The 25896-nt window shown below is 36.1% G+C and overlaps 2 protein-coding genes across 3 annotated transcripts in view; one reads left to right on the top strand and one right to left on the bottom strand.

The window, feature by feature from the left end:
- Positions 1-25896, top strand: part of DLC1 (DLC1 Rho GTPase activating protein) — a 523910-nt gene that overhangs the window by 38348 nt on the left and 459666 nt on the right. The gene's annotated exons all lie outside the window — the stretch shown is intronic.
- C8H8orf48 (chromosome 8 C8orf48 homolog) lies at positions 1812-3242 on the bottom strand. Its single transcript, XM_025393620.1, has one exon. It carries the CDS (start codon positions 3098-3100, stop codon positions 2159-2161), a length of 942 nt encoding a protein of 313 aa, XP_025249405.1. The 5' UTR covers positions 3101-3242; the 3' UTR covers positions 1812-2158.

Here is a 25896-nt window from a genome sequence, read left to right as displayed (position 1 = left end):
TTAGAGTTTTGTTTTGTTTTAAATCAAGAGAATTACTTGAACAGATTCGTGTGTCAGAAAAATAATTCTGGGCTGCTGGGCACGGTGGCTCACGCCTGCAATCCCAGCACTTGGGAAGGCTGAGGCAGGTGGACTAGTTGAGCTCAGGAGTTCCAGATCAGTCTGGGCAACATAGCAAAGCTTCTCTACTGAAAATACAAATAAAAAAAAAATGTAGCCAGGGGTAGTGGCATGCACCTGTAGTCAGTCCCAGCTGCCGGGGAGACTGAGGTGAGAGGATCACCTGAATCCTAGAGAGCGAGGCTGCAGTGAGCAGCAATTTCACCACTGCATTGCAGCCTGGGTGATAGAGCCAGACCCTGTCTCAATCATAAATACATAACAAATTTAAAAAATAATAACTCTGAGAACTGTATGGGACATTTAGGAACTGTATGCTGAAAGTCTTGCTGAAAAATAGTTAGCTTGGGGTTGAGTTAAAAAAAAGGAAGAACAAAAGATGACTCAGATTTCTAGCTTGGCTGACTAAAAGGGTGGAGCATGACCTTTAATGGGGGAACTCTAAAGGGAAAATTATTCAGAATTTTGATTCTGTAAAACATGAATATACTGAGATGTCAAAGACAAAGCATGACATAATACGGATTTCAAATAAAAGGTTATTATGAAAATGGTAATGGTTATTTTCCATTTAGAATGACTAAGAGGAAATATGTTAAATTTTATGGGAAAAAATAGTATCTTTATACATAAATGAAGGTCTTCAAGAGTAATACTGAGGTACAATACAAAAACTCTTCTATGCTGATTTTTGCAAAAACAATTTGGTTTTTCACCGAGATAATTCAGGTGTTAGATATGTAGAAAAGCGACCTCCAGGTAATGCCACTAATTCTATGGTTTTATATTTTGATAGAGGAAATAGATAATAAATGACTTCTCAGAATGCCATCTAACATTTTTCCCCATAAATGGGTTTTCAAAATGCCATGGTATTCCTTGGGAAATAATACTGTTTCCTTTACTGTTTCCTATTTGGATGAACAACAGAAGTTTCATAAAATCTTCATGACCAAAATGGCTGTCTAGATAATTTGTTCAAGCATTCTTCCCTCAAAACTCAACACCTGCCCCCAGCTTTATTTCGTTTTCCCCCTACAGCTAAATTTTGCAAGGGGTACTCTATATCCATTCATTATTTACTTACATTTTTCCTCAATCTACTTTGTCTATCCCATTTCTATAAGTGAAATGGCTTTTGCTAAGGTCAACGGTGCCCAATACATGACTAAATCATCTTTACATGGCCTCTCTGTTGATTGATATGGTTAGATAATTATCCTTCTTTAAATATTCATTCCTTAGCATCTATGACACTATACATTCCTGATTTCCTTGATCCCCTTGATAATTTTTTCACAACCTTAACTGCAGGTTGATTTTCCTCTACTTGGCCATTAATTGACATTTCTCAAGAGTTGGTATCAACCCTGCTTCTCTTCTTACGCTAGTCACTTCCAAAAGAGTTTGAGAATCCGTTGCTTCAATTTCCAGCTATGTTCCATTGATCCCCACCCTTCCCCCAGCCCTTGCCAATTTATTTTGCACCTCTAGGCTATACCTTTCCTCTGAAGTGCAAAAATAAATAATCAACTGTTTCCTCAAACTGTCAATGTGCACATCCCCACTGCACCTTATATGTCCAAATAATCATACTCTTCATGACTCCCATCAAACACAATCCTCTTCTGGTGTTCCTATCTTAATGAAATTAATGATCATTCATCCGGGCGCACAAGTCAGACACTTAATAACATTTCAAATATCTATTTATTAATTCCCCATAGCCATCTGATCACCAAAGACAGTTATTACTTCTTAAGTTTCTCTTATATCCCCATACTACTTTGCTTCTGTACCATCAACACCCTAGCCCAAACTACCAACATAGCTCTCTTGGATTTTTGTAAAAGTTTTTGTAACTATTCCAACCACAACAGTGCCTTCTATAATCAGAAAAAAAAAGTGAAAGTTCTTAATCCTCAAATCTGTGAAGGAAGCATAGTAAAGTCTTAAGTTAGTTTCCCAAGTGCCTGTAGAAATTATGGTAATTACTCAAATACACAACAAAGACATCTATCCACATTACACATTATCATTAACAATCACCAGCTCTGGTTTGGTTAGAGTAAGTGGCTTGAGAAGTGGCAAAGGGTAAATGACAAGCACTATTTCCATCTCGCTGCATCTTCTGCTCTGTATCTGATCTTTCAAAACCAGAGTATCTGATATGACTTTTCCCAGTCAGTCTTTTCCAGATTATTCTGGGGTCATCTGAAAGCCTGGGGAAGTCTTGATGTGCTTCTCCAATACGGGTGAGAAAGTCTTTGGTATGAAGATGTTCATCTATTTTCTCTTGAAGTAGAAATGACTCCAGCAAAGTCTTCTTTTGTTTCAGAAAGGCAAACAGGGCCAGCTCTGCTCTTTTCCTGTTACAATCGGGACACTGAGAAGATATGTGTTGCTTGGCTGCTGCCTCCTGTTTTGGCGTTGTCCTCATGTTTTTAAAGTAGATTCTGTTCAAAAGTTCATCGGGTACAGTACCACTTAAGGCATCTCTCTCTGCAGCCTCTGCATCCAATCCAACATACAGCTTTTTATGTCTGCCACTCGTCGTCTTCTTAGAATCCCCTCTATGATGAATCAAATTTATCTTCGTGGTGCAATAAGACTGCAGGGCATTCAATTCTTCATCGGATACCTGAGTGATTTCTGTTTGAAGTTTGGTGTCTGGTTGGTGCCGTTCAAAGTCAGAGTCTTTGCGCTTGAGGTAGTTGATCCATTTTTTACTCAACTTCTTTTCATAATTTTTGAAGTGCAAAAGCTCAGATTGTTTGTCTTCTTGTTCCAAGCTTGGAGTCTGCTTTTCCCTCTCCAGTTTGCTCCCAGAGGTCAGGGGCGATGACTGCCGTCCTCCAGAGGAGCTGAATGAACTGGAAGTCCGTACCTCATCAGTAAAGCTCTTCAAAGTCTCAGTCTCATCAGAAAGGTTTGCCAGAGCACTTTCGTCCGTTTGGGCCAATTCTGGGCAGATGGCCATCACAATGCATCAGGCTCGGCTCCTCATTTCCTTTGCCCAGGTTAAGACTGGCTCAGGAACCCGTCAGGAGCGGGCCCCTCCAGAAATGGCTCTCAGTGCGGTCAGCTCTGCGTAGCTTGTCTTCCGGGAGACGCCGCCTTCCCAGCTGCCATGGCAACGCGGGCCGCTCATGCGCAGTGACTGGCCACCCTGCGGCGTCCCGCCTTTTCCTCCGCGCTCCGCAGCGCCCACTTCGCCTGCGCTGCTGACACTGGGTTGGTGATTTCGCCCTTTCTTCTGCACTCCCGCTTCTCTATGGTGCTAAAGTCGAGTAGTCAAGGGGAAAAGCTTGCAAACTCTGTTTCCCAGGGGTCAGACAGGTGGCACACGTGTGTGAGACGAATAGAGTTAGGTGGCCTGTGACAAATCCGAACGTGTACGCCCGCCTAAATGCATCTAGATTTAAAAATCAAGCAAAACGCGCTGGACAACATGCACAAGCAAAAACTTGTCTGCAGGGTTTATAGCCAAGAGACCTCCTTGTAGACCATGTCTTTGGAGAAAAGTCAAAATACAGAAACCATTCTGTAAGAAGTAGTGTTCTGTGCTCCGGCATTCTGACGACCTTGAAGTTTTGGGGGCGGGGGGCAGGGGGAGCAGCTGAATTTTCCAAATCAGTTTATCTGGCCTTTTGTCCATGCAGGTGCCCCCTGGCTGGCATATCCACGCCCGTCCTCACTCTTAATATGGTTAATTTATCCTCCTCCTCGGAGTCTTATCTCCTCAGGAAGGGCTTAACACCCTCCCCTGTCCTAAACTCTTTCCAGCCTTTTTTTTTTTTTTTTTTTTTTTTTTTTTTTTTAAATAGTGTCCAACTATGTGAGTGTATGAGTATCTGATTATGAAGGCTGAAGGCAGAAATCATCTCGGTGTTGCCGACTAGTATGTGTTCAGCAATCGGCAGACATAGCAGGTGTTCAAGAAATCTCTGTTGAGTGAATGGCTATGGAACAAATAAATCTTACCTTACACAGGTCCAGAGGACTTGCGGAAATAAGTACTGTCAGCTCAGGGAAATCTTACCTTTTTTCTAACTGAATTCCCAAACTTGGGCTATTCTTAAGGATATATTTTTTATTAATGGGTTTATTTAAAAAACACAGTAGAGTTTTATTAATTATCGTGAGAAATTATAAAATGTTAACTCTACAGATGGACTTTTCCTAGGCCATAATAGTTCTTGAGTCTAGGTCTTAGTCAATGTCTAGGATAATTTTAAGAGCCTAGACACCCGTCTTTCTCAGTTTTGTCTCTCTCTCTGTCTTCCTGTGTTTGCTGGGGATTGGGGGGGTATTATTCAGGTCTAGCCAGATATATTCCCCAAATGTTCATTTTGGCAAAGAGTTAAAGTCAAATATTCAAAAAGCATATCTCAAGTATATGAGCCAACTTCCTATTGAAGATAAGGAGACTCCAACTTCATTTATTCAACCCAAATTGTATTTTATCATATAATGGTAGTCTTTACAAAAGAGGTAGCATGTAATTTGTGAATAATTCCAAGTAATTTCCAGTAGGGCTCAATATTTTCATTATTTATTTTTATTTCAAATCTCTGCCTCATTCTCTGAATAGTTACATTCATATTTACACACTATTCATGTTTTATCTATATCTTATCCATAACATTGAACAAGGAGGCTATACTTTAAATAAAATCTATCTGTGTCTTCTAACATGCCAAATGTCTGGGGTAATCTGTCTTTTTTATAAAAGTGTCTTAAATTTCTCTTGATTTTTAAAAATAACTTTATCCTACAAGGAGATAAAGGTGGGTGGGAAGTTGTATAATTAATTTCTTTGTAATATTCAGCGTGACCCAGTGGACAGTTTTACATTCTAGTAAGTGTGTTATCTAAGGAATAAAATATCTCAACAGTACTATATTTGTCAAATAAGATTCATGAAAACACAGGTCAAAGTTTGATTTTAAACAAATATGAAGAGTAATAGTTTTCCTTTGGAAATCCCAAGCTTCTCGCCATCTCTCAGGGGCTGCTGGGAATGTCAGAATCCTTCATGCACCAAGCTGTGGCTGCTTATGGTGGGGATTTAGAGATAGGAAGAATAGAAGAGAAAGAGTCCAATCAGGCTCTCTTAGCCTAACCTTGCTATGCCCCTCCTATTACTGTTCTGCAGCTACTTTCTCTTCTTCGTAGTTCCTATCAGACAGCAGGGCCAAGGCTTTTCTTCTAGCTTTTTCCTTAATGATCAAGAATCATTTGCAGCTATAAGGCCAACCCCAGAAAGAAGAAGTCAAAACAAATTCGTGATTCCCCTTCTCTCTTGCTTTCCTTTCCTATGGAGGGAGAAAAGCAAGCTTTCAGCATCTGTCACTCTGGCAAGCAATTCTCCTCCCAGATATCATAACCGTTTCCTTGATGAGTTGGCATTTGGCAGGGACCTCTTCCGAGTGGTGTGCAGGGTACAAAGTGGGAATCTAGTTTAAGTATAAGAGAGACCACGTTGACAGAGCCTTCAAAAATATTCTACCCTTTACATGAACTTTTCAAGTAACGCTGTGCTTGGTTCCGTGGATCCAGCAAGATGAAATGTTTAGCTGTTCTCCTAGGGGTTAAGTTGAATGTGCCAAGAATCTCACTGTAAGGGCCATTTTTTTGAAGAAAAGAATCTTATATCACTCATGATGAAAAATAATTTTATTTATAGTTGTTCAATATGTTTTTTGTGGTTCACCGGTTGTTCTTTATCTTCATTTAAAAAGTTTTTACCTCATGAATATCTCGATCTTTGTATTCTGTTTTCTGCATCTTTGTTTTTATTATTTTTTTCTGAAATTGGTCAATTGCCTTGTGACTAGCTGTCTTCTACTTTAATAGCTATTTTTTTTTTGCAAAAGTAATAATATAGGTTTACTGCAGATTTTTTAAAAAAAGAAAATGATAAACCACAAATACTGATTTTAAGCAGAAGCTGCCTATATTCTGACTTCCCAAAGATAATTACTATAAACATTGATAAGTATTGTAATGTTCTTTCTTGAATTTCTTAATTAAAACCTAGATTATATTGAATTTTGGTTTTATGAACAGTTTTTTCCAGTTATTAATAAAATGAAACTTTGCATCATTGTAAAAATTATTTTCAACATAATTTTAAAGGTGGTTTTGCATTATTTGATTCATTTAACAACTACTTTCAGATACAAGGTATTTCTAGTTTTTTTGCCATGAAAAATTATTCCTTTAGCTAAATCTTTATATATATTTGTAGCTATATGTTTGGAATAAATTTCAGAAATCATAATTCATGGGTCAAAATTTATGCACATTTTAATGCTTTTGAGATCTGTTTCTCCTATATAGATTAAATTGACAGATCCTTCAAAAATATTCTACCCTTTACACCAATTTTTGCAAGTGCCACTGTGCAAGGTTCTGTGAATCAAGCAAGATGAAATGTTTAGCTCTTCTCCTAAGAGACTAAGTTAAAGATGCCAGGAATCTCGCTGTGAGGAGCTGTTTCTGTGAAGAAAAGGATCTTACATCACTCATGATTTTTTATAAATTAATTTAGAGTTTCGTACATCATTTTTTCTAGGATATAATATTATTTTGTCCATAAATACTTCATTTTGTATCTCTTACAAGTTAGGCCTTTATAAAAACAGCCACATTATGACCACATCTAGCACATAATGATAAATCTTTAATATCATCTCATAATTATTTTGTGCTCAAATTTATCTGACTGCCTCAAAAATGGCTTTTTGCAAGTTGAAGTGTCAGAATCAGGATCCAAACAAGGTCCACCGACTGCATTTGGCTAATGTAGTCCTCAAGGGTTTTACTTCCTAACAGTTCCAAAGTACAAATACTTTTTATAAATGAAAAAGTGAAAAGGAACAGGAAGAGAAGTATAGTTTTATTCTCTGTTCTTGCTATTATGTTCCCTATAGATAATAATAATTTTAGAGTTTTTTATTTTTCTTTCAAAATAATTTTTTGAAAATATAAATAACATCTCTCATACATATGTGGTCCCCTCTTCTTATAAAAACAAATTGACATACTCTACACATTGCCTCATAGCTATTTTTCTGGGTTTTTTTCCTAAAAATATATTCTAGATACCACTTTACAACAGCATATAAACATCATTCTAATTTATTTCTACGATTGCATAGTATTTCATTGGAGGAATGTAGTGTAGTTTATCCACACATTTTGATGGGTATTTTGCTATTATAAGAAATCAAAATTTGCTTTGTATCTGTGGAGGTATATTATCAAGATGAATTTTAGGAGTGAGATTACTATATCAAAAGATGAAAACCTATGTAGTTTTCTGCTTAGTTCCAAATCCCCTTCCATAGGCGGTACACATATTACATTTCTGCCAGCAATGTATGGAAGCATCTGTTCCCAAAAGCCTGGCCAGCAGGGTATGTTCTCAAATGTATGGATTCTTGTCAGTCTAAAGGATAAGAAATGATATCTCAGCGTAATTTTAAATTGAATTTCTCTCATTAGCAGTAAGAATGAACACCATTTAAGCATGTGTAAAGGCCATTTACATTTCTTTTTATGTGTACCATATATTCTTTTACCTATTTTTATAGATATTTTGTTTTTTCTTTTCAATTCTCAAGAATGATTTCATATTTTGGAAATACTATTCATTTGTCTGTGACTTGGTTCCAAATGGCTCTTCTCAGTTTGTCTATTTGTCTATGCTGTGTTTTGCCATGTAAAATTTTGATTTTTCTCTCATATATCAAATTTATCAATCTTTTTCCTACTTGCCCTTGGATTGTTTACACTAGCTTTTATTTTATTTTGTTAAAGTTTTTATTTAAATTGACCCAATTCTTTCTTTTAGTGTACCACTCTGTGAATTTTAACACATATATAGGTTCTGTAACCACCACCAAAATCAAGGTGCAGAATCCCCTATTCTATCTCCTTTGTTGGCACACCCTCAACCTACCTGTAACTCCTGTCTCTGGTAGTTTTTCCACTGATTTTTTTCTTGTGGTTTTCCAAATATATAATCATCTTATCTATAAGTTAAGATAGCCTCTTCCTTTTTAATTTTTATGTCTGTAATGGCTTTGTCTTCAACATCTAATTTCTTTGACTAATACCTCCAACACATTTTGAACTAGAAGTACAGTTAATAACCTTACCCATTTTTAAAATTGGATATTTATATTTGTCTTGGATTTATGAAACATATATAAAATTTATCATAGTTCTGAAATGTAGTGAACTTAAAAATTCAAGCAGTCAGTATTACCTGCATGATATATAGTTGTCCTGTAAAATGCTATTATTGCAAAGCTCTGGTAGATAGGTAAGTAGGTAGATGAATAGACAGATGAAGAAATAACTACTGAAGAATGAGCTCTCCAGTTAAAGATTTTAAATAAATTTGCCATCTATTTTCCTTCAATATTGCCAGAATATTATTCACTTTACCCCAGTTTTTCATTTAAAAAAATTAAAGTAAAATTAAATCTTTCACATGTAGTGACTTTTCAATTTTAAATAATTTCTACTTTAGGAGGATGAAGCAGGAAGATCCTTTAAGAACAGGAGTTCAAGACCAGCCTGGGCAACACAGCGAGACCTCTCCCCAACCTTGTTTCCACAAAATGAAAAACTTAGCCAGGTGTGACTGTAGTTGCTTAGCCAGGTGTGCACCTCTAGTCCTAGCTACTGAGGAAGCTGAGGCAGGAAGATTGCTGGAGCTCAGAAGTACAAGGCTGCAGTGAGCTATGATTGCACCAGTGTACTCTAGCCTGGGTGACAGAGCAATATTCTGTCTCAAAAAAAAAAAAAAAAAAGGAGAACACTTTAAATATACAATATTTATCTGAATTTTTTCTAAATAATTGTAGACAAATTGATTTTGTCAATTTGTAAAATGAACTGTCGTAATATGAACTAGCACAAAAAGTTTGATTCTAGACATTGCAAACGTCCCTATTTTAACCAACAATTGTTTTGAATTAAAAAGAAAAAACATAATCTCACTGAGATTTTTTTGGTAAAGAATATTATCACTGAAATCAAGGCATCAGGCATCAGTAGGGTTTGTTCCTTCGGAAGATTGTGAGGGGAGGATCTGTTCCAGGCCTCTCTCCTTGACTGGTAGATGGCTGTCTTCATGTTCTCATGATGTTCTCCCTCCATGCCTCTCTCTGTGCCCAATTTTTTTTTTTTTTCATGAGGACACTAGCCACGTTAGATTAATGCCCATTCAAATGGCCTCATTTCAACCTGATTTTCTCTTTAAAGACTCTATCTCTAAATAAGGTTACATTCTCTGATACTGGAGGTTAGGACTTGAACCTGAGAATGGTGGGGGAGGAGGAGTACAATTTAACCTATGATGTGTAGTTTATACGAAAACCAGATTAAAGGCTAATTACACAATCTGCTTTTGGGGTCAACTTTTCGTATGAAAACTTGGTGATTTTCTAACTGAGAAAAACAAATTGTTAAATATAGGACCTACCTGTTCATTAAGAAGTATCTTTATTTTAGGTGCATGTCTGTGGGGGCCTTGTGAGGACAAGCTATATTCTCTGACCCCATCATAAACTTGTCTGGCCAGCCTACAGAGTGATTGCTCACATCTCATGTTTAAGTAAGAAATTATCTTAAGAAAGTATTATTTTTATTTGAAAATAAGTGAAAGTTACTTTTTCAGTTCTTTTCAGATTGGTATATTTCAGGATTTTTAATGTTTTTAGGCATTAGGCAAGGATTTCCTACTATTCCATCTGAGTATCCAGTAAAATTCAAAACAAATGCAGGTCCTACATGACTCAGCTATATTAGAAATAAATATGGCTGATATATTTAAGGGCAGCAATGCAACTTAACAAATAATGTTAAATATGAATTTGAATTGTATGATCTCTTTTGCTACTTTGTCTTGGAAATTCTATGATAACAACATAATGTCTAGGTTTTCTGACACTAGCCCAATAGATAGCTGCCTTGTTTACATTCTCTTTATTGTAGTTCAATTTCAGAATGATTCTGGGCATCTTTATGCAATTTTATAAAGTTAAGTCCCTCAGCCTTTGGGCAATACTATTGAACACTGACCTTGGAATCTAGGAAATGAATATAAATGAGATTCTAAATAGAATGTGTTTCCTTTCATAGCACAGATGATGTATAAAATGAACACAGAAATGTGCCATCTATTTGAATTTGAGTTACATACTTTTGTGTTTTCCTTGGGTAGAAGGGTCTGTGATTACAGATGACAGAATTGGAATTCACAATGATTTTCCTGAAAACTACTACATAGAAATATTTTTCCATTACTCAGTATCTTTGCAAAGCATTTTACTGTAATTTTTCTACTTAGAATGTAAGCTTTCACTGTAAAATGAATATTAACATAATTACATAGTGTTGAATGACATAGAAATTGCAAATTATTTTATTTGAGATGAATCTTTCAGTAAAACTATTTTATTAAAGCGTTCAAAGTAAGCATAAAAATATCACCCTGCCCTGGTAAGACAGCTAATGTAATTAATGGAGCTCACAGGCTAAACTCATTTTATCTCCTTATTTTAGATAGGCATTTTCCAAAAACAAACCATATCACTGAAGAATGCAAGACTGTTTCTTTAGAACCTTCCATGCTTAACTTGAAAGCTGTCAACCCAGGAGGCTGAAACAGAGCAAGATTATGAATCCTGAGTGAATGGCTCATTCTTTGCGCCCATGCTTTTGCTGCATGCTGCCATGTGGTACAAGGCTGAGAGGTATGCACTATGATAGCTAATGAAGCACTTCCTTTATGTCACACTGACCAGAACTCTTATTTGAAGCCCGTATATTATGCCACTGAAATCTCACAATGTTAGCTTTTGTTCTGGCTAGCAGACGCAGTTGCTTGTCCTTTCTGTAGCTAAATTTCATGCACCAAAGTTGTTAGACCCTTTACTAATATGTGTAGCTCTAAGTCATAAAACCAGCTTCTGCTATGTTTGCAAGAATGTTTTGTTTTGTCTGCCTTTTTAATGACAGCATCCCCTAAAGCCAATCATTTGTGACTTTCAGGCCATTGAGAGATAAAAGGCTTGAAGTAAAAGTCATTGGCCCTCCTGAAGTCACTCATCTGTGTCAAATATAGTGATTCAATTAACATTTTAAGAACAGAGATTGAGAAGAAACTTAATTTAGGATGAAAAGAATGGCATCAGATGGACCAAAATTAATTACACTGTGTAATACTCAATGTACTGAGAAATATTCAGTGTAACTCCCTTGTTATATTTAAACATATTATTCTCATAAGGTATTATGTGATTAGGGCCTCCTTTTCTGGACTATGGTTAGATTTTGTGTCTCAATGCATGCTTTGAGAAAGTGACCTAAAGAACAATACATACTGATTGTCATAACAATCTATAAAATATAGGCTTCAATTAACCTAAATGCAAATAAGAAATATTTAAGAGTTCCTCAAAGCTTATAAATTTTTAAATGAAGAAATTATGAACCACCTTCTCAAACCTGAGGTGTATCAAGTCCTTCAGGGAGTCCTCCATGGTTCCTTCCTCTCCGTCATTGACCACATCCCATCAGTCACAAAATACCATAACTACACATCCCAAAACTAGCGGCTTCTCTTCAATCCCTTCTCCAAGCCCTTTGTATAAGTAGCCACCATTTTTCATTGTGTGAAAGTTGATTGTACAAATTGGATCATTCTTGTAATATTCAGCTAAATCAGAATAGAAGAACCAGGGACAAAGCACTCAGGACATATAGCACCTGCTCCAAGAATTAAATCTTCCACAAGCCCAGCTGCTGAAACTGCCTATTGGAACCTGAAACAAGTTTTTCTCTCATAGCTACTCAAACAACCTGCTGTGAGTCTAAGGCCAGTTTTACCCACTACTGTCAATCATCAATCAGAGTTTGCCATCTCCCCAGAATTTTACTAGTGCCAATGAACTTTCTGAAAAAACAATATGTAACATTTTTCCTTTTTAGAAAACCTCCAACCTTCTTCTTGTTCTTTGGACACTAGTTTGTGTGTATGCCCTGAGTTGCAATTCTTGCTTCCCTAATAAAATTTAGAGATTCGTCTCTTAAATTGCATTTGACTTAGACACCTGGATCTAACACACCTGTTATTTTATCCTGTTTTCACACTGCTATAAAGAAATACCCAAGGCTGGGTAATTTTAAAGAAAAGAGACTTAATTGACTCACAGTTCCACCTGGCTGGGGAGACCTCAGGAAACTTTCCATCATGGCGGAAGGTGAAGGGGAAGCCGGCACCTTCTTCACAAGGCGACAGGAGGGAGTGAGTGCGAGAACGAGGAAGTGCCACACTTTAAAACCATCAGCCCTCCTGAGAACTCACTCACTATCATAAGAAAAGCAAGGGGAAAACCACCCCATGTCTACCTAGAACCTCCCTTGACACACGGGGATTACAATTCAAGATGAGATTTGGGTGGGAACAAAGAGCCAGACCATATCATCTGCCTTTGGGCTGGCCTCACAACCTCCAGGCTCTTCTCACATTCTTTACTTCCTTTCTTCCACTCAAACTGTTTTCCAAATAATCACCCAGACTGCACCACAGTGAAGCACAGCTGAGACAGTGGCCCTCACCTGTTCTGTGTGTGTTGCTGCATCTCACCATTTGGTCTTGTTAGAAACAATTAACTAGTGCGGGTTGGCTTTCTCAGTCTAAAAATAATTTTTAAAAACAGTGAAATATTCAGGATAACACAGTTGCTAAAGGTTTTATGTAAAAGCGCTTGAGGAAGAAGCAGAGAGGAAATCGTTTAAGTCACTGAAACTCCCTAAAAATAGAATAACATTCAGAGTTCCCCTGCAGCTTTCCCCTGTCTCATACTCAGTTATCCTCACTGACTTCTCACCCTTCTGGTCTAAGCTTATCTGTTGTTTCTTCAGAAAGTACTTTCTCTCAGACTCCTGAATACGCATATGACAATTGCTACATTATAAATAAATTCACAATTGTATAATAAATTGCTTACTGCCTGTCATAACTGATAGACTTTCAGCCCCACCAGAGCCGGAAAAAGTCTGTCTTCTCCACTAAGCTATGTGTCTTGCACGTATCAGACTGTCAGTACATTGTGAAAATAACAAATGAATTAAATAATGGATTTCATAGTCTAGCAACAGATCTGGCCACTTAGCAGCATCCCTGAGAGCATCCACTCTAGAAATAGGCATAATTCCCACTTTCACATTGTGTATCACTGTGATGCAGGTCCTTAAAGCAATTGACCAGCTAGGTCTCATTCAGAAAAGAGCAGTCCTGTCAGGTGCCCAGCCTACATCTGTATTAGCTCTCACTACCTGGTACATAGTCTGTCCTGAGAAGCAGCATCACTTGGTCCATTCTTGTGACCTCTGCCCAAAGTCTCTTCAAAAGGAGTCTGCAGGAAGCAGGCATCATGAAGGAGTCCTCAGAAGAGGCAGTGTACCAGGAAGGTACCTGGCCTGGACTCCCTGCAGGGGTATTCAAATTTTGCTACACATTAGAATCACTTTTCAAAACCCCGGTGGCCAGATGAATCCCAATATGTATTAAATCAGAATTTTTGGAAGTCAGACGTAGACATCAATATTCTCTAGGATTTCCAGGTGATTCCAACATGTAGCCAAGTTACAGATGCCACACTCTAGGGTTTTGCGACCCGTGCTTCAGGACCAGGGACATTGGCATCTCCCCGAAGTGTTTTAGGAGGGCAAAGTCATAGCTCTGTCCCAGATCTATGAAATCAGAATTTGTATTTTAAAGCAAATCCCTTGTGTAGAGTTGTTCGAGCTCTTTATACATTCTGGTAATCCATCCTCCTTGGCTGCTATGAATGTTGAGGTGTGAGAAGCACTGCTCTAGCACACTTGACAGCAGTATCACACTGATAACTTACTCCTGGCCATTTTCTTTCTCTTCTGTCCTTCTTTTCTCTTCCATCTGTCTCTTCAGTCTATATACCAGCCATCTAGAACTCCAATTACCTGGAATGCCATCTCTTTCTTTCTTAGTAAACTGTTTTTAATATTATAAAACCTTTAAACATTTAGAAAGTTCAGGGGAAAATATGATGAAAACCTATGTATGCACCATTAATATGTAACAGAAATAAACTTACTATCATTGAGTCCTTTCTTATTTAAAGAAAAATGCTACAAGGCCAGGCCCGGTGGCTCATGCCTGTAATCCTAGCACTTTGGGAGGCCAAGGCGAGAGGATCACTTGAGACCAGGAGTTTGAGACTAGCCTGGCCAACATGGTGAAACCTTGTCTCTACTGAAAATACAGGGGGAAAAAAAAAAAAAGCTTGGCATGGTAGCAGGCACCTGTAGTCCCAGCTACTTGGGAGGCAGAGGCAGGAGAATCGCTTGAACCCAGGAAGAGGAGGTTGTAGTGAGCCGAGATCATGTCACTGCATTCCAGCCTGGGCAACAGAGTGAGACTCTGTCTCAAAAAAAAAAAAAATTAAAAAATTAAAAAGCTACAAACATAAAACGAAAGCCACCTATTCATTTCTATCTAATTTTAGTCTCTTGCTCCATAAATGTGTCCATTATCCTGAAGTTGCTATGGCTATATTGTCTTTTCCACCATTTTTGTTTTGCGTTAGAAATACCTTATAAAAATACAAAAAAACCTGTCCTCATCGAGCTTATATTCTGCTGTGTGGGCAGATAACAAGCACAATTAGTAAGTAATTTACACTAGAAGATGGTATGTGATATGTAGAAAAATAAGCAACAGAGAGTTCAATGGAGTTCTGAGGAGCGTTGTCATTTTAAATTCAGTGATCAAGGAAGGCGTGTCTGAAGAGTTTATATTTAAACAAAGGAGGGAAGGAAGTAAGGGAATGAATCGTGAGGTTATTGAGCAGAAGTGTTACAGACTGAGAGAAGAGCCAATGAGAAGAGTAAGTGTTACAAGACTGAGAGAACAGAAAGAGACGTGCTTGACATGTTCAAAGAAAAGCAAAGATGCTTTGTGGGCGGGAGCAGATTAATGGAACTGGAGGTTAACAGCAGAGAATGAGTGAAAACCCAATCACGTAGGGCCTTGCAGGCAGTTGTAAGATCTTTGGAGTTTTCTTTGAATAAAATCAATAACTATTAGAATATTTGAGCAGACATCTTAACAGATATCTCCGGCTGCTGTGATAGACCTCAGATTGTGAGTGGGGAGATGGAATGAGAACCAGAGCATAAAGGTAGAAGCAAAAGTCCAAGCAAGAGATCAGGTTCTTGAACCAGACTGGTAGCAGTAGAGGTGGTAAGAAAGGACCATAATTCAAAGACATTTTGAAGTTTGAGGTTGAAAGATTTCTTAGAGGGATTGGGAATAAGGTGGGAGAAAGAGAAAAGTCAAGTATGAGAAACTGAAAGGATTGAGTCACCATTAATGGAAATAGAAAAGAATTCGAGAAAAACAGTTGGAGGGAAAACCTGGAAGTGTAGCTTTTGGAAGTTTTACCTCTGAGATGGCTTTGGAACACCAAAGTGGAGATGTAAAACAGGTATTTCAGTATGCAAGTCTGGAGACCAAGGGGAAGAACCTGGATGGCACTATAGGAGTTTGAAAGTGATGAGCATATAGCCGGGTGCAGTGGCTCACATCTGTAATCCCAGCACTTTGGGAGGCCGAAGCAGGCAGATCACCTGAGGTCAGCAGTTCGAGACCAGCGTGGCCAACATGTTAAAACCCCTCCTCTACTAAAAGTACAAAAATTAGCCAGGCGTGGTGGCGGGTGCCTGTAATCCCAGCTACTCGAGAGGCTGAGGCAGGAAAATCACTTGAACCCAGGAGGTGGAGGTTGCAGTGAGCCGAGATTGTGCCATTGCACTCCAGTCTGGGCCACAGAGTAAGACTCTGTCTCAAAAACAAAACAAAGCAAAACAAACAAACAAAAAGTGATGAGCATATAGCCATGGGAGGAAATGACAAGAGAAGTGTTTGCGGATTATTAGAACAAGAAGCCCCGCATACTAACGTCAAGGGGGCAGGGATGTTAGAAAGATCCAGCCAAGGGCACAAAGAATAGCAAGGGAGACACAAGAAAAATATTTTGAAGAGAAGGAAGTATTCGAACATATCAAATGTCCTCAAGTAAGATAAGGGCTAAGAATTAACTATTAGATTTATTAATGTGGAGGACTTGGGTGACCTTGACAAGAATAGTTTTGAAGGTGTAGGGATCAAAGACTGATGGGTATTTGTTCTAAAGAGAATAAGAAGAGAGAAAATGGAGACAATAAGTGTAGAGAATTCTTTTAAAAATTTTGCCACGAAGGGGGACAGAAAAATGGAGAGGCTGGGAGCAGTGGCTCATGCCTGTAATCCCAGCACTTTGGGAGGCTGAGGGGAGAGGATTGTCGGAGCCCACGAGTTTGAGACCAGCTTGGCCAACATAGTGAGACTCTGTCTCTACAATTCTGTTTTTAATTAAAAAATTAAAAACCAGGAAGGAAGTGGAAAAATAGCTGGAGAAGCAAGTGTAATCAACAGAGGATTGTGTTTGATATAAGAAAAAACACTATGTGTGTATGCTGATAAGAAACTCAATGAAATGAAGATGAAATAGGATGAAAAATACAGAAGTGATACTCTACAACTCATGAGAGAGAAAGGGATATAGTACATGCATGGAGAAATTGGCCTTATATAGGAGCACAGAAAGTTCATCTAAAACAGTAAGAAAAAAGGTGATATATATGTACATGACAGCTGATAGATATTTACTTTGTCAATATAATGACTTATAAATGTTACTTCACTGATAATTAGCAATCAATAGCACACTAGTGACTAATGCTGTCAAGGTTTAGGTGTGTTTGCAGTCTCTGTGTGTTGATAACTATTGCATTAATGAAACTAATATTTTATAAGGTGAAGTAACAAGATTTTAGTATAATATTCCTATTCCTAATTCTGTGAGTAACCAATGAAAGCTAAATTTCTTCAGAACATACTGCATTTCCATAAAATTAAATAATTTCTTCTAATGTACCAAATAAAAAGATTCATTGTGAAATACATATTAATGCTCTCTAGAAAAGATTTAGTTTATGTGTTTTCTCTGTGATCATTTTCTTTCACGTAGACTTCATACTTTCTTTTAATAGGAGAACATGACAATAAATGTTAGTTTTTCAAAAAATAAAAAATACAAAGTTCAATCTCATTGTCTTGCATTTGTAAAATATGACAAAACCTTATTTAAAAAACATTTTTCTGTAGTAATTTTGTTGTTGCTTTTCTCTTATTCCACTGTTAATTATTCTCAGAAATTAACACTCTATGAACACATTTCTGGTACATGGTATAGAACAGTGGTCTTTAATTAATTGTTTATATAACTGCCCAACAGAACTTTGGGAAAATATGTATTCGCTCATATATTTTTAAGTTTACAGCTGATATTTCTATCATAAGATTAAATAGTTGTGAATGATATAATTTCTAGTTTATTTTTATTGTATATAAGTTTTGATATATTTTCATCAAAATACTGAATCTGAAATTTAGCTAATTCAATTTATTAAAACTTTGTCCATAAATATTTTACTGGCAAATCTAATCTTCATTATCAACCAATCAGTCAGATCCAATAAACATGTTAATATTCTTCCTTTACAATTATTTCACTTCCAAGTCCTACCTTGTATATGGGTATATATCTAGACAGATACATATATACATGTATATATATGTGTGTGTGTATATACATATATACATATATATGTACCTGTCTAGAGTTACACATATATACCTGTCATACACATATATACCTGTCTAGATATGTACTTAGATACAGATACCTATGTATACCTATAGATATATACCCAGATATAGATACCTATATATACCTAGATATAGATACATATGTTTGATAGATACACGTTTTCCTTGCCAAAAGTTTTTCATCTAGATAAAATAAGATGTCTGACCTTCAATCATTTCGTACTGAACCTCTCTTTGAATTGTTCTCAAAGGACCTTAATATGCCTTATGTAGCACTCCAGAAGTTTTACAGTTGAGAGAAATGCACCTTAGTAACATTGCAGATGAATGAGAGATTATTTGTTAAGTGGGGAAAATGCTATTGTGAAAGGGGTTGTAGGGAAAGAGAGAGTAATCCTTTTCCCATGATCAACCCATAGACTTGTTCTTAGGCAAATTAATTTTAGGAAACAGAGATATGGAAATTCAAAATCTAGAACTAGAGCCCTTAAAACTATCTGAACCCATATATACCTGGAAAATTTTTGTGTGCTCTTCGAGATATGCGTGCACATACTGAAAACTGTGATTTAGAACAACGCGTGCTAGATTGAACATCTAAAAGCTACATTCTTTGTTTTGGCTGACTACAACTGAATTTTCTGTGTAAATCATTTAACTCACCAAGTATTAATTATATTTTTGCAAAGTAAGGGATTTGGTCTAAGGTAATATTTTCCAAAGAGTTTTCAAATGAATATTCCTCACAAAGCGTTCTTTGAAAAAAAAAAGGGTGTGTGTGTGTGTGTGTGTGTATTTAAATAAATCTCTGGAATGCTGTAAAATGTGCTTTTTGTGAAGAGTAAAATGCACATTGGTAGAGTAAATTCACTGAGAATTCTTGCAGGAGAAAAACATATTTAACTTCATTTAACCCATTGATTTCTAGACTATTTGATCATACACAATTGTTATTTTTGTATCATAGCTAATAGCACCACTAAGGGCTACTGTTCTAAGGAACATACTTCAAGAATCTGAGCCAGAGTTGTCTGAGACTCTAGCTATACAGTTCCATGATTTAATATGAAACATGTAGCTTGATTCCAGTAGTAACTGCCTTCACTGTTCTTCTTAAATGATTCATCCATTCAATAGTGTTTAAGGTTTAATTAAGATAACTCAGGCTGCTCTGGAAAGAGCTAAAATAATATACATAATGACATTTTGTTTTAAGATTCTATTATTTTATTTCTTTTCTATTTATACAAAATGCTCCTGCAGAAAACCATATGCATATATATATACATATATGTTTACCATGGGGTATGAGTGGGAGTCACCTTCCTTTTTACTTATAAAATTCAAATTGCCTGTAAGTAGCTCAAGCAGACCACGCAAAATTCTGTATTAGTCTTCTCACATTGCTACAAAGATACTACTAAGACTGGGTAATTCATAAAGAAGAGAAGTATAATTGACTCACAGTTCCTCTTGGATGGGGAGGCCTCAGGAAACTTACAATTGTGACAGAAGACAAAGGGGAAGCAAGGACCTTCTTCGCATGGCAGCAGGGGAGAGAAGCACAGTGTGAACAGAGAAAAAATCTGCCATTTTTAAAACCATCAGATCTTGTGAAACTCCCTATCACAAGCACAGCATGGGGGAACCGCCCCCTATAATCCAATCACCTCCCCTCAGGTTCCTCCCTTGACACATGAGGATTACAGTTCAAGATGAGATTCGGGTGGGGACACAGAGCCAAACCGTATCAATGTCTCTCTAGTGTATTGTCAGGATAGTTACCTGTTTCTCAGACTAGAGTCTGGGAATCTCAATGATGAAGATACTACACTGGTTTCTTCAACTTCAGTACCTGCCTTGCACATATAAGTACAACAAATATTTCCTAAATGAATTTAACTCTTTCTGCCTATTCACATGTATTTTATAAACAAGCCAGAGAGCCACTTTTGAAAACAATGGAAAGGATAGAAATAAAGGATAACAGGTTGCTAGACCATCTCTTTAAGTTCTAGAATTTTCAAGTGATCTTTGAAAATCCAAATGCATGACATGCCTGAGCCACTTTTGTCTTTTTTGGCAGTAATACCCTCAGAGTTCTTCTGGAGATTAGTTTAGTATGACCTTGCAATTCTGAAGCCAGGCAGGCCTATTTCAATCAACCTGTTCTTTTCCAGATGTTTTTTCTACCGTATCCTTTAACAGGGTTTAAAAATTTAATTCCTCTGCTGTTTAATGTATCAGGATTTTTTGGATTCGTTGTATCACATACATGAGTTATGTTATGTGTGTTAGTTACACAGCAATGTTCTGTGTCATCTCACTGGGGTATTTCATGAAAATGTGGAAGCACAGATGGTGAAAATGTAATTGGAGGGTTGAAGCAGTTAAATTTGCTTACCTCATCTAGTGCTTTATAGAGTGTTTTGAAATAATTTTCAACTCAAATGGAAGTGCTTTCTAATACAGTTTGTAGTTTTCCTTGGGATAATGAGCTCCTAAAGAAAATACTTTTTTTTTTTAAGTATTAAGTTTCTTTTCATACAATTGTTTTACTTGCCATTTAGTGATTTCTTCTATTACTCATGGACTTATCACCTCACTAAGACTGATTATTCAGCAGTGAATACTGCCTCCTAACTGACTTGAGAAACCTGACTTAAAGTAATTTCTACTTAAGATGTTATTTCCTTCCTGTGTTTTCACTACTAATTTTTGCCAGCCCCAGAGTAAGAAAATAAGTCATCTTTAGGTGGAGACTCATTTCCTGACTTTTAATATAGTTGGTCAGTTATAGCTAAATGTAATGGAAGGAAAAATGTTTAAAAATAAGATAAATGTCTTATATTTTATAAATTGATGGGACAACATAAAAAAGAGAGAAGAATCCTTTCACTGAAATTCAGTCATTATAATTGATCTCCCACTGAACTCATGCCAACATTTTTCTGGAGCCCAGAACAGTATTTTCTAAAAAGAGAAATTCTGTTGTCAGAAATGTAAGTGATCTTCCCCATGGCTCAGCTAAGAAATTAATCAACGATAACACCCACCCAAATAAACTCGATTTTGTTTGTTTACTGGCTATCTTGATGTTTACTAACAGGTGGTCATAGAGATATATCTCCATGTTATCAAAAGGAGGTGTGCTCTTAAGTTATGATGTCAATTAAAGCCGTAGAATCGCCAAATCCGTATGAGAGCTGATCAGGGTGAGGAGAGTGTCCTCAAGTCTATACAAGGTACCACCTCTTCACACCGTAATGGCAATTAAATTTCCGCCTAATTTTCAGAGGGTGATTTTCAAACATTCAAACCATAGCAAATTCCCTGTAGCTTTATTCATTTAATTTAAAATTATTATTGTTATTTATCATCTCCATACCTACTTCAGTATTTCAGATCCAACGCATAGCTCTCCAAGTCCCACCTCTATTTCACCTCTTGAAACTAATTCATTTATTCAATTTAATACCGGGTGTGTAGTACACAGCAATGAACAAGATATAAACCAAAAGGTAAATATTAGTCAAGTTTGTGAGTGTTACAAACGGACAATATCCAAGTACATAATGCCACGGAAACATGTAACATTTGGCTAACCTAGTGAGGTGTAGGGTCGGGTAGGTGTGGGATTGTTAAGTTTAACACGAAGAACTAACAATAGCAACAACAAGACATTGAACTTTTACTATGTGCTAGAACAAACACACTAAATTCTTACCATGTTCTCGGCATTAGGCACCATATATTCCTTTAACAACATAACTCTTGCATTCAAATAACTCAGGTTTTGAAAAGAGATTCTGTTGGATACAGAGATAATTACAATATTTTAAGTGCTATTTTAAAATTCATCATGTAGAACTGTAGGTGGTTGAGAAAAATTTTTAAAGGTGTTAAACTTGAAAAGAATCTTGAAGATGAAGCAATTTCATCCAGAAGACAAGGAAGAAAGAGAGATTCCAAGAAAGGAAATGAGTGAAATGGGTGCAAGATAAGTGTGTTTCAGAAAACAGAAAGTATTTCAAAATGATTCAACAAAGCCTCTGTAGAGAAAGGAGTGGGGAGAAGAGATTAGAAAGAGAGGAGGCAGGTATATGAAGTTATGGATTGATAGATGAGTACAGATAGAGGCTAAATATTTTGTTATTAGTCAAGCTAACAAATACCTAGATAAAATGATGTTGTATTTTCTAACCTTGACAAATTTGCCTTCTTAATGCATAAACTGTGTTTGTCTCTGCTGCCGACAGAGACAAAACCCATACACCTTTACAACATTGAGAGCAATAGGATATATTCACCTTTAGTTTGAGGACAGGGAACAAGAGATGTAGAGAAGCATTATCCTGGGGCCAGAAGAGCATTCCTTGAGACAGTGATATTTCTGGTTACAGACTGTGTTGGGTGAGTAACAGAGGCAGTTATTTTCTTCTTTAATAAATGTATTAAATGTGATTTATGATATGAGTGGCCCTCTGTGTTTTCAGTACATTACGAGAGAGCCCCTCTTACACAAGTCTGTATGAAGGTCTTTTGATATAATGCTAAAGGCTTTGAGTTTTATGCAAAAAGCTTTGAGTTTTATGTAAAAAGCTATGAAAATATCAATAATTGGTCAGTAATAACTACTAAAAATATTCAGAAGGTCATAAAAATTTGTTCAATTGTTTATTATAAGTTCTAAATTGAAAATACTATTGTTTCCCAATAAATTAAACTGTTCTTCATACAAAGTAATTCTTCCATTATATCATAAGCTTTCCGTCATATAGTGTGAAATTTTCCACATTTAATTCAAGCAGTCACATGCAATAAAAATAGTTGATTTGTCAAAATATTTTCAGAAATTTTATATCATAGACATTTAACATATGATTGTAATTAAACTAAGTCTATGTTTTTTATACATACAACTTAATTCAAGAAGAAAGAACTTCTCCAAAGACTTCTTCACTCTAGGATATATAAAATGTCTACTTCAGGAAATGTAGGATTGTTTTAACAATATACAGCATTCTAGAGACTCTTGCCAAGTTATGACAGAAACCATGATTGATGAATAAAACACAGAAAATGGAAAGAAGTCTAAATCTGGGATATAATATTCCAGAATGATTACAGCCAATTACTAAGACATTGAGCTTGTTGCAAGCACAGCCTGTCTTCTAACGCTGGTTTTCATCATCACTCAATATGGACTGGGTAGATTCTGGAATAAAAGGCCCAGGAAAGCAGAGGACCCCAGTTTTTCCTTCATTTACATAAAACTTCAATGCTGAAGCAGAATTACTTGTTGGTGATTCATGGATAAACCAGTCATATTCTATAAATAAGACATCTGGAAGGTGACTTCAAGTTGCACCTAAAATACAATCTTGTAAAATTCATAGATAAATATGTTTTTTTTTAAAAAAAAAGTTCCTCTGTTAAGTTCAATATAAAGGATATAATCCAATCCTGTTATGGCTTCTTTAAAGGTTCTAAAATATTTCATCATATTAAAATAGTTTTTCAAGATTGTGATTCATAAACATTTAACATTGCAACTGATTAAAAGAAAACAAATTCCCGAAATCTTGGTCTATTTTTAATGCTTGGACATTAAATTGAAGAATAATTTCAGACCACAAAATTCCATGGGTATTTAGCATTTATAGTGGTCTGTGATTATTGCTGAAACAAAGATTAATGACCAATATGAGAAAACCATTACATCCAACAAACTGACCATGAGCCCTATAAATAGCATATCCCTTACAATATTTTCAAAACTATTTTTGACTTTATAATAGATAAGAATTCCAAGACAGCATAAAAGATTGTTTTCTTAATCCACTTCCCCATTCTCTTTAACATATCCTGGAAGCCAATGCACACATCTAATAACTTGTGAATTATTCTGCTTGGCTGGTATCCCAGTGGGCTTTAAAATATTAATATGTTTAAAGTTGCAAAAATAGTTTATTTTTAATGTGTTTGATAGGGTTCTTAGCATTTTATACATCATCATAAAATATGAAAACATTGGATTCCAAATTGTTTAATTGCTATCCATAATGATATAATACTTCTAAGATTGGTTTAAACATCACAAACAAAAGATAGCAGGAAAATAGAAAGTCTTGTTTTTTTGTCAACTATGTCATTTATCACAGCATAAATGGTTCACAGGTGTAGAATTCTAATGTTCAGATTCCAAATTCAATAGTTTGTCATTATTAGTATGATCATCTGGATAAATGTTCTCTTTATATGGTATTAAACTAGAACTGACAAAGCATATTAAACAAATAGAGTTCAGCAACACCACAAATTGAATTTACAATTGATTGAGCAGAGAATAAGAAGAGTAAACCTTGTCATACAACGCATCATGATCCAATTTGGGTATGGAAAAAGCTACTCTGGGGCCCAATTTGGCCAGGAAAGAAAAGGTGAATACTGTCCGGCAAAGATGACTGAGGGGAAAAAACCTAAGTTTTCCTGCATGACATTTATGAGGTTGGAGCTTTCCAGCTTCTCTTCTTTACTTTATATTATATTTAAAGTATATTTAGTAGCATACGTATGGTATAAGATCTTTACATTATAGACCTTCCCTATTACCTTTCCATAAAATATTATGCTCTAATTTGAGCAGGACATCCATGTTTTGTTCAAATTAAAAATGAAAGTTTTAAATGCAATGTTAGTTCTTTTGTGAACACAAATATTTTGTTCATAAATGTTGCAGTTTAAATTTATTTACATATGAATTTATTCATAATTTTAAAATTTTATTAAATGCCTACTATGTGCCATGTACTGTTCTGGCACTGAGGATACCGTGAAAATAGAAACAAAATCCCAGCCCCTGTGGACAGGGCTGCAGTACTGCACAGTTCTAGGGTGGGTGCTACTAAACTTGGAGTCTATGTGAATAGCGGCCCTCTGAAGTTGGCAGTGTACCCACTGTGGCTTTTAAGTGGTAACTGCTCAAGCATAGATCAAATTCTTTATTTAAGCAGCATTATAGAACAAAGAGACACTGAAGCATATTTTGGAAGTGAATTTCCCAAAAGAAATGAGGCTTACTCCCAAAATTTTACAAAATATTTTAGCTTTTTTAATGGACAGTTGTGTAAAACGGATTGTACACTTTCATGCCTTGCTAAACAGAATATACCGATCAGACCTAACTTATTCTTAATGACTACATTTCATCATCTCAAACACAGACTATTAGACTGTGCTAAAATTCTATGATCACTCTCGAGCATGAATCATGCACAATAGTACGCAATGGAGCAGACCCAGCTGCTACACTTTTCAGTTCTTTTGTCTGCTCTTTGTAATCTCTCCCCTCCTGCTGCAGGCTCTCAGATCCTCCCATCTCTGTGCCTCTCACTAAAGTTCATTCTCTCAGGCCAAAGCACTGCGTTTAATCTTCTATGTACAGATTAACCTCACAGCCAAATTGATCCAAACAATTATACTATGTATATATTATTTAAATTAGAGTAATAAGACCACAGGTAATAAGCTATGAGAACAATCACTGATTAAAATGTTTATTTTGGCTGCTCCAAGACCTTTTGGTCTCTGGGTTGCAAATTGTTGAGTTTGTCAGTTAAGTCACCAATCTAGTAAGTTACTTCCTATTCGTGTGTGTATGTGTGTGTGTGTGTGTTTGTGTGTGTGTATGTGTGTGTAAGAGAGAATGACAAAGAGAGGAGAGAGAAAGAGAGAAAAATTATGTGCATTGGTTACTATATATGTTATACATGGGATGCAATGCTAATATAAAAATAATGAATAGTAAAACCATTACTTTTATCATTTTAAGATTATTTTCAATGAAATCGTCTGTTTATTTTTATTTTTTGGAATTTTTGTATTTTTTTGTTTCAATAGCTTTTGGGATACAACTGGTTGTTGGTTACATGGATGAACTGTGTAATGGTGAAGTCTTTTTTTTTTTTTTTTTTTTTTTTTTTTTTTTTTTTGGG

Source organism: Theropithecus gelada, chromosome 8 (genome assembly GCF_003255815.1).
Source record: "Theropithecus gelada isolate Dixy chromosome 8, Tgel_1.0, whole genome shotgun sequence".
In the NCBI taxonomy this organism is placed as follows: Eukaryota; Metazoa; Chordata; class Mammalia; order Primates; family Cercopithecidae; genus Theropithecus; species Theropithecus gelada.
This window is presented reverse-complemented; position numbering and strand designations above follow the sequence as displayed.

Excerpts from the sequence above, each read along its gene's own strand:
- C8H8orf48 (XM_025393620.1), bottom strand. The coding sequence starts at position 3,100 with ATGGCCATCTGCCCAGAATTGGCCCAAACGGACGAAAGTGCTCTGGCA.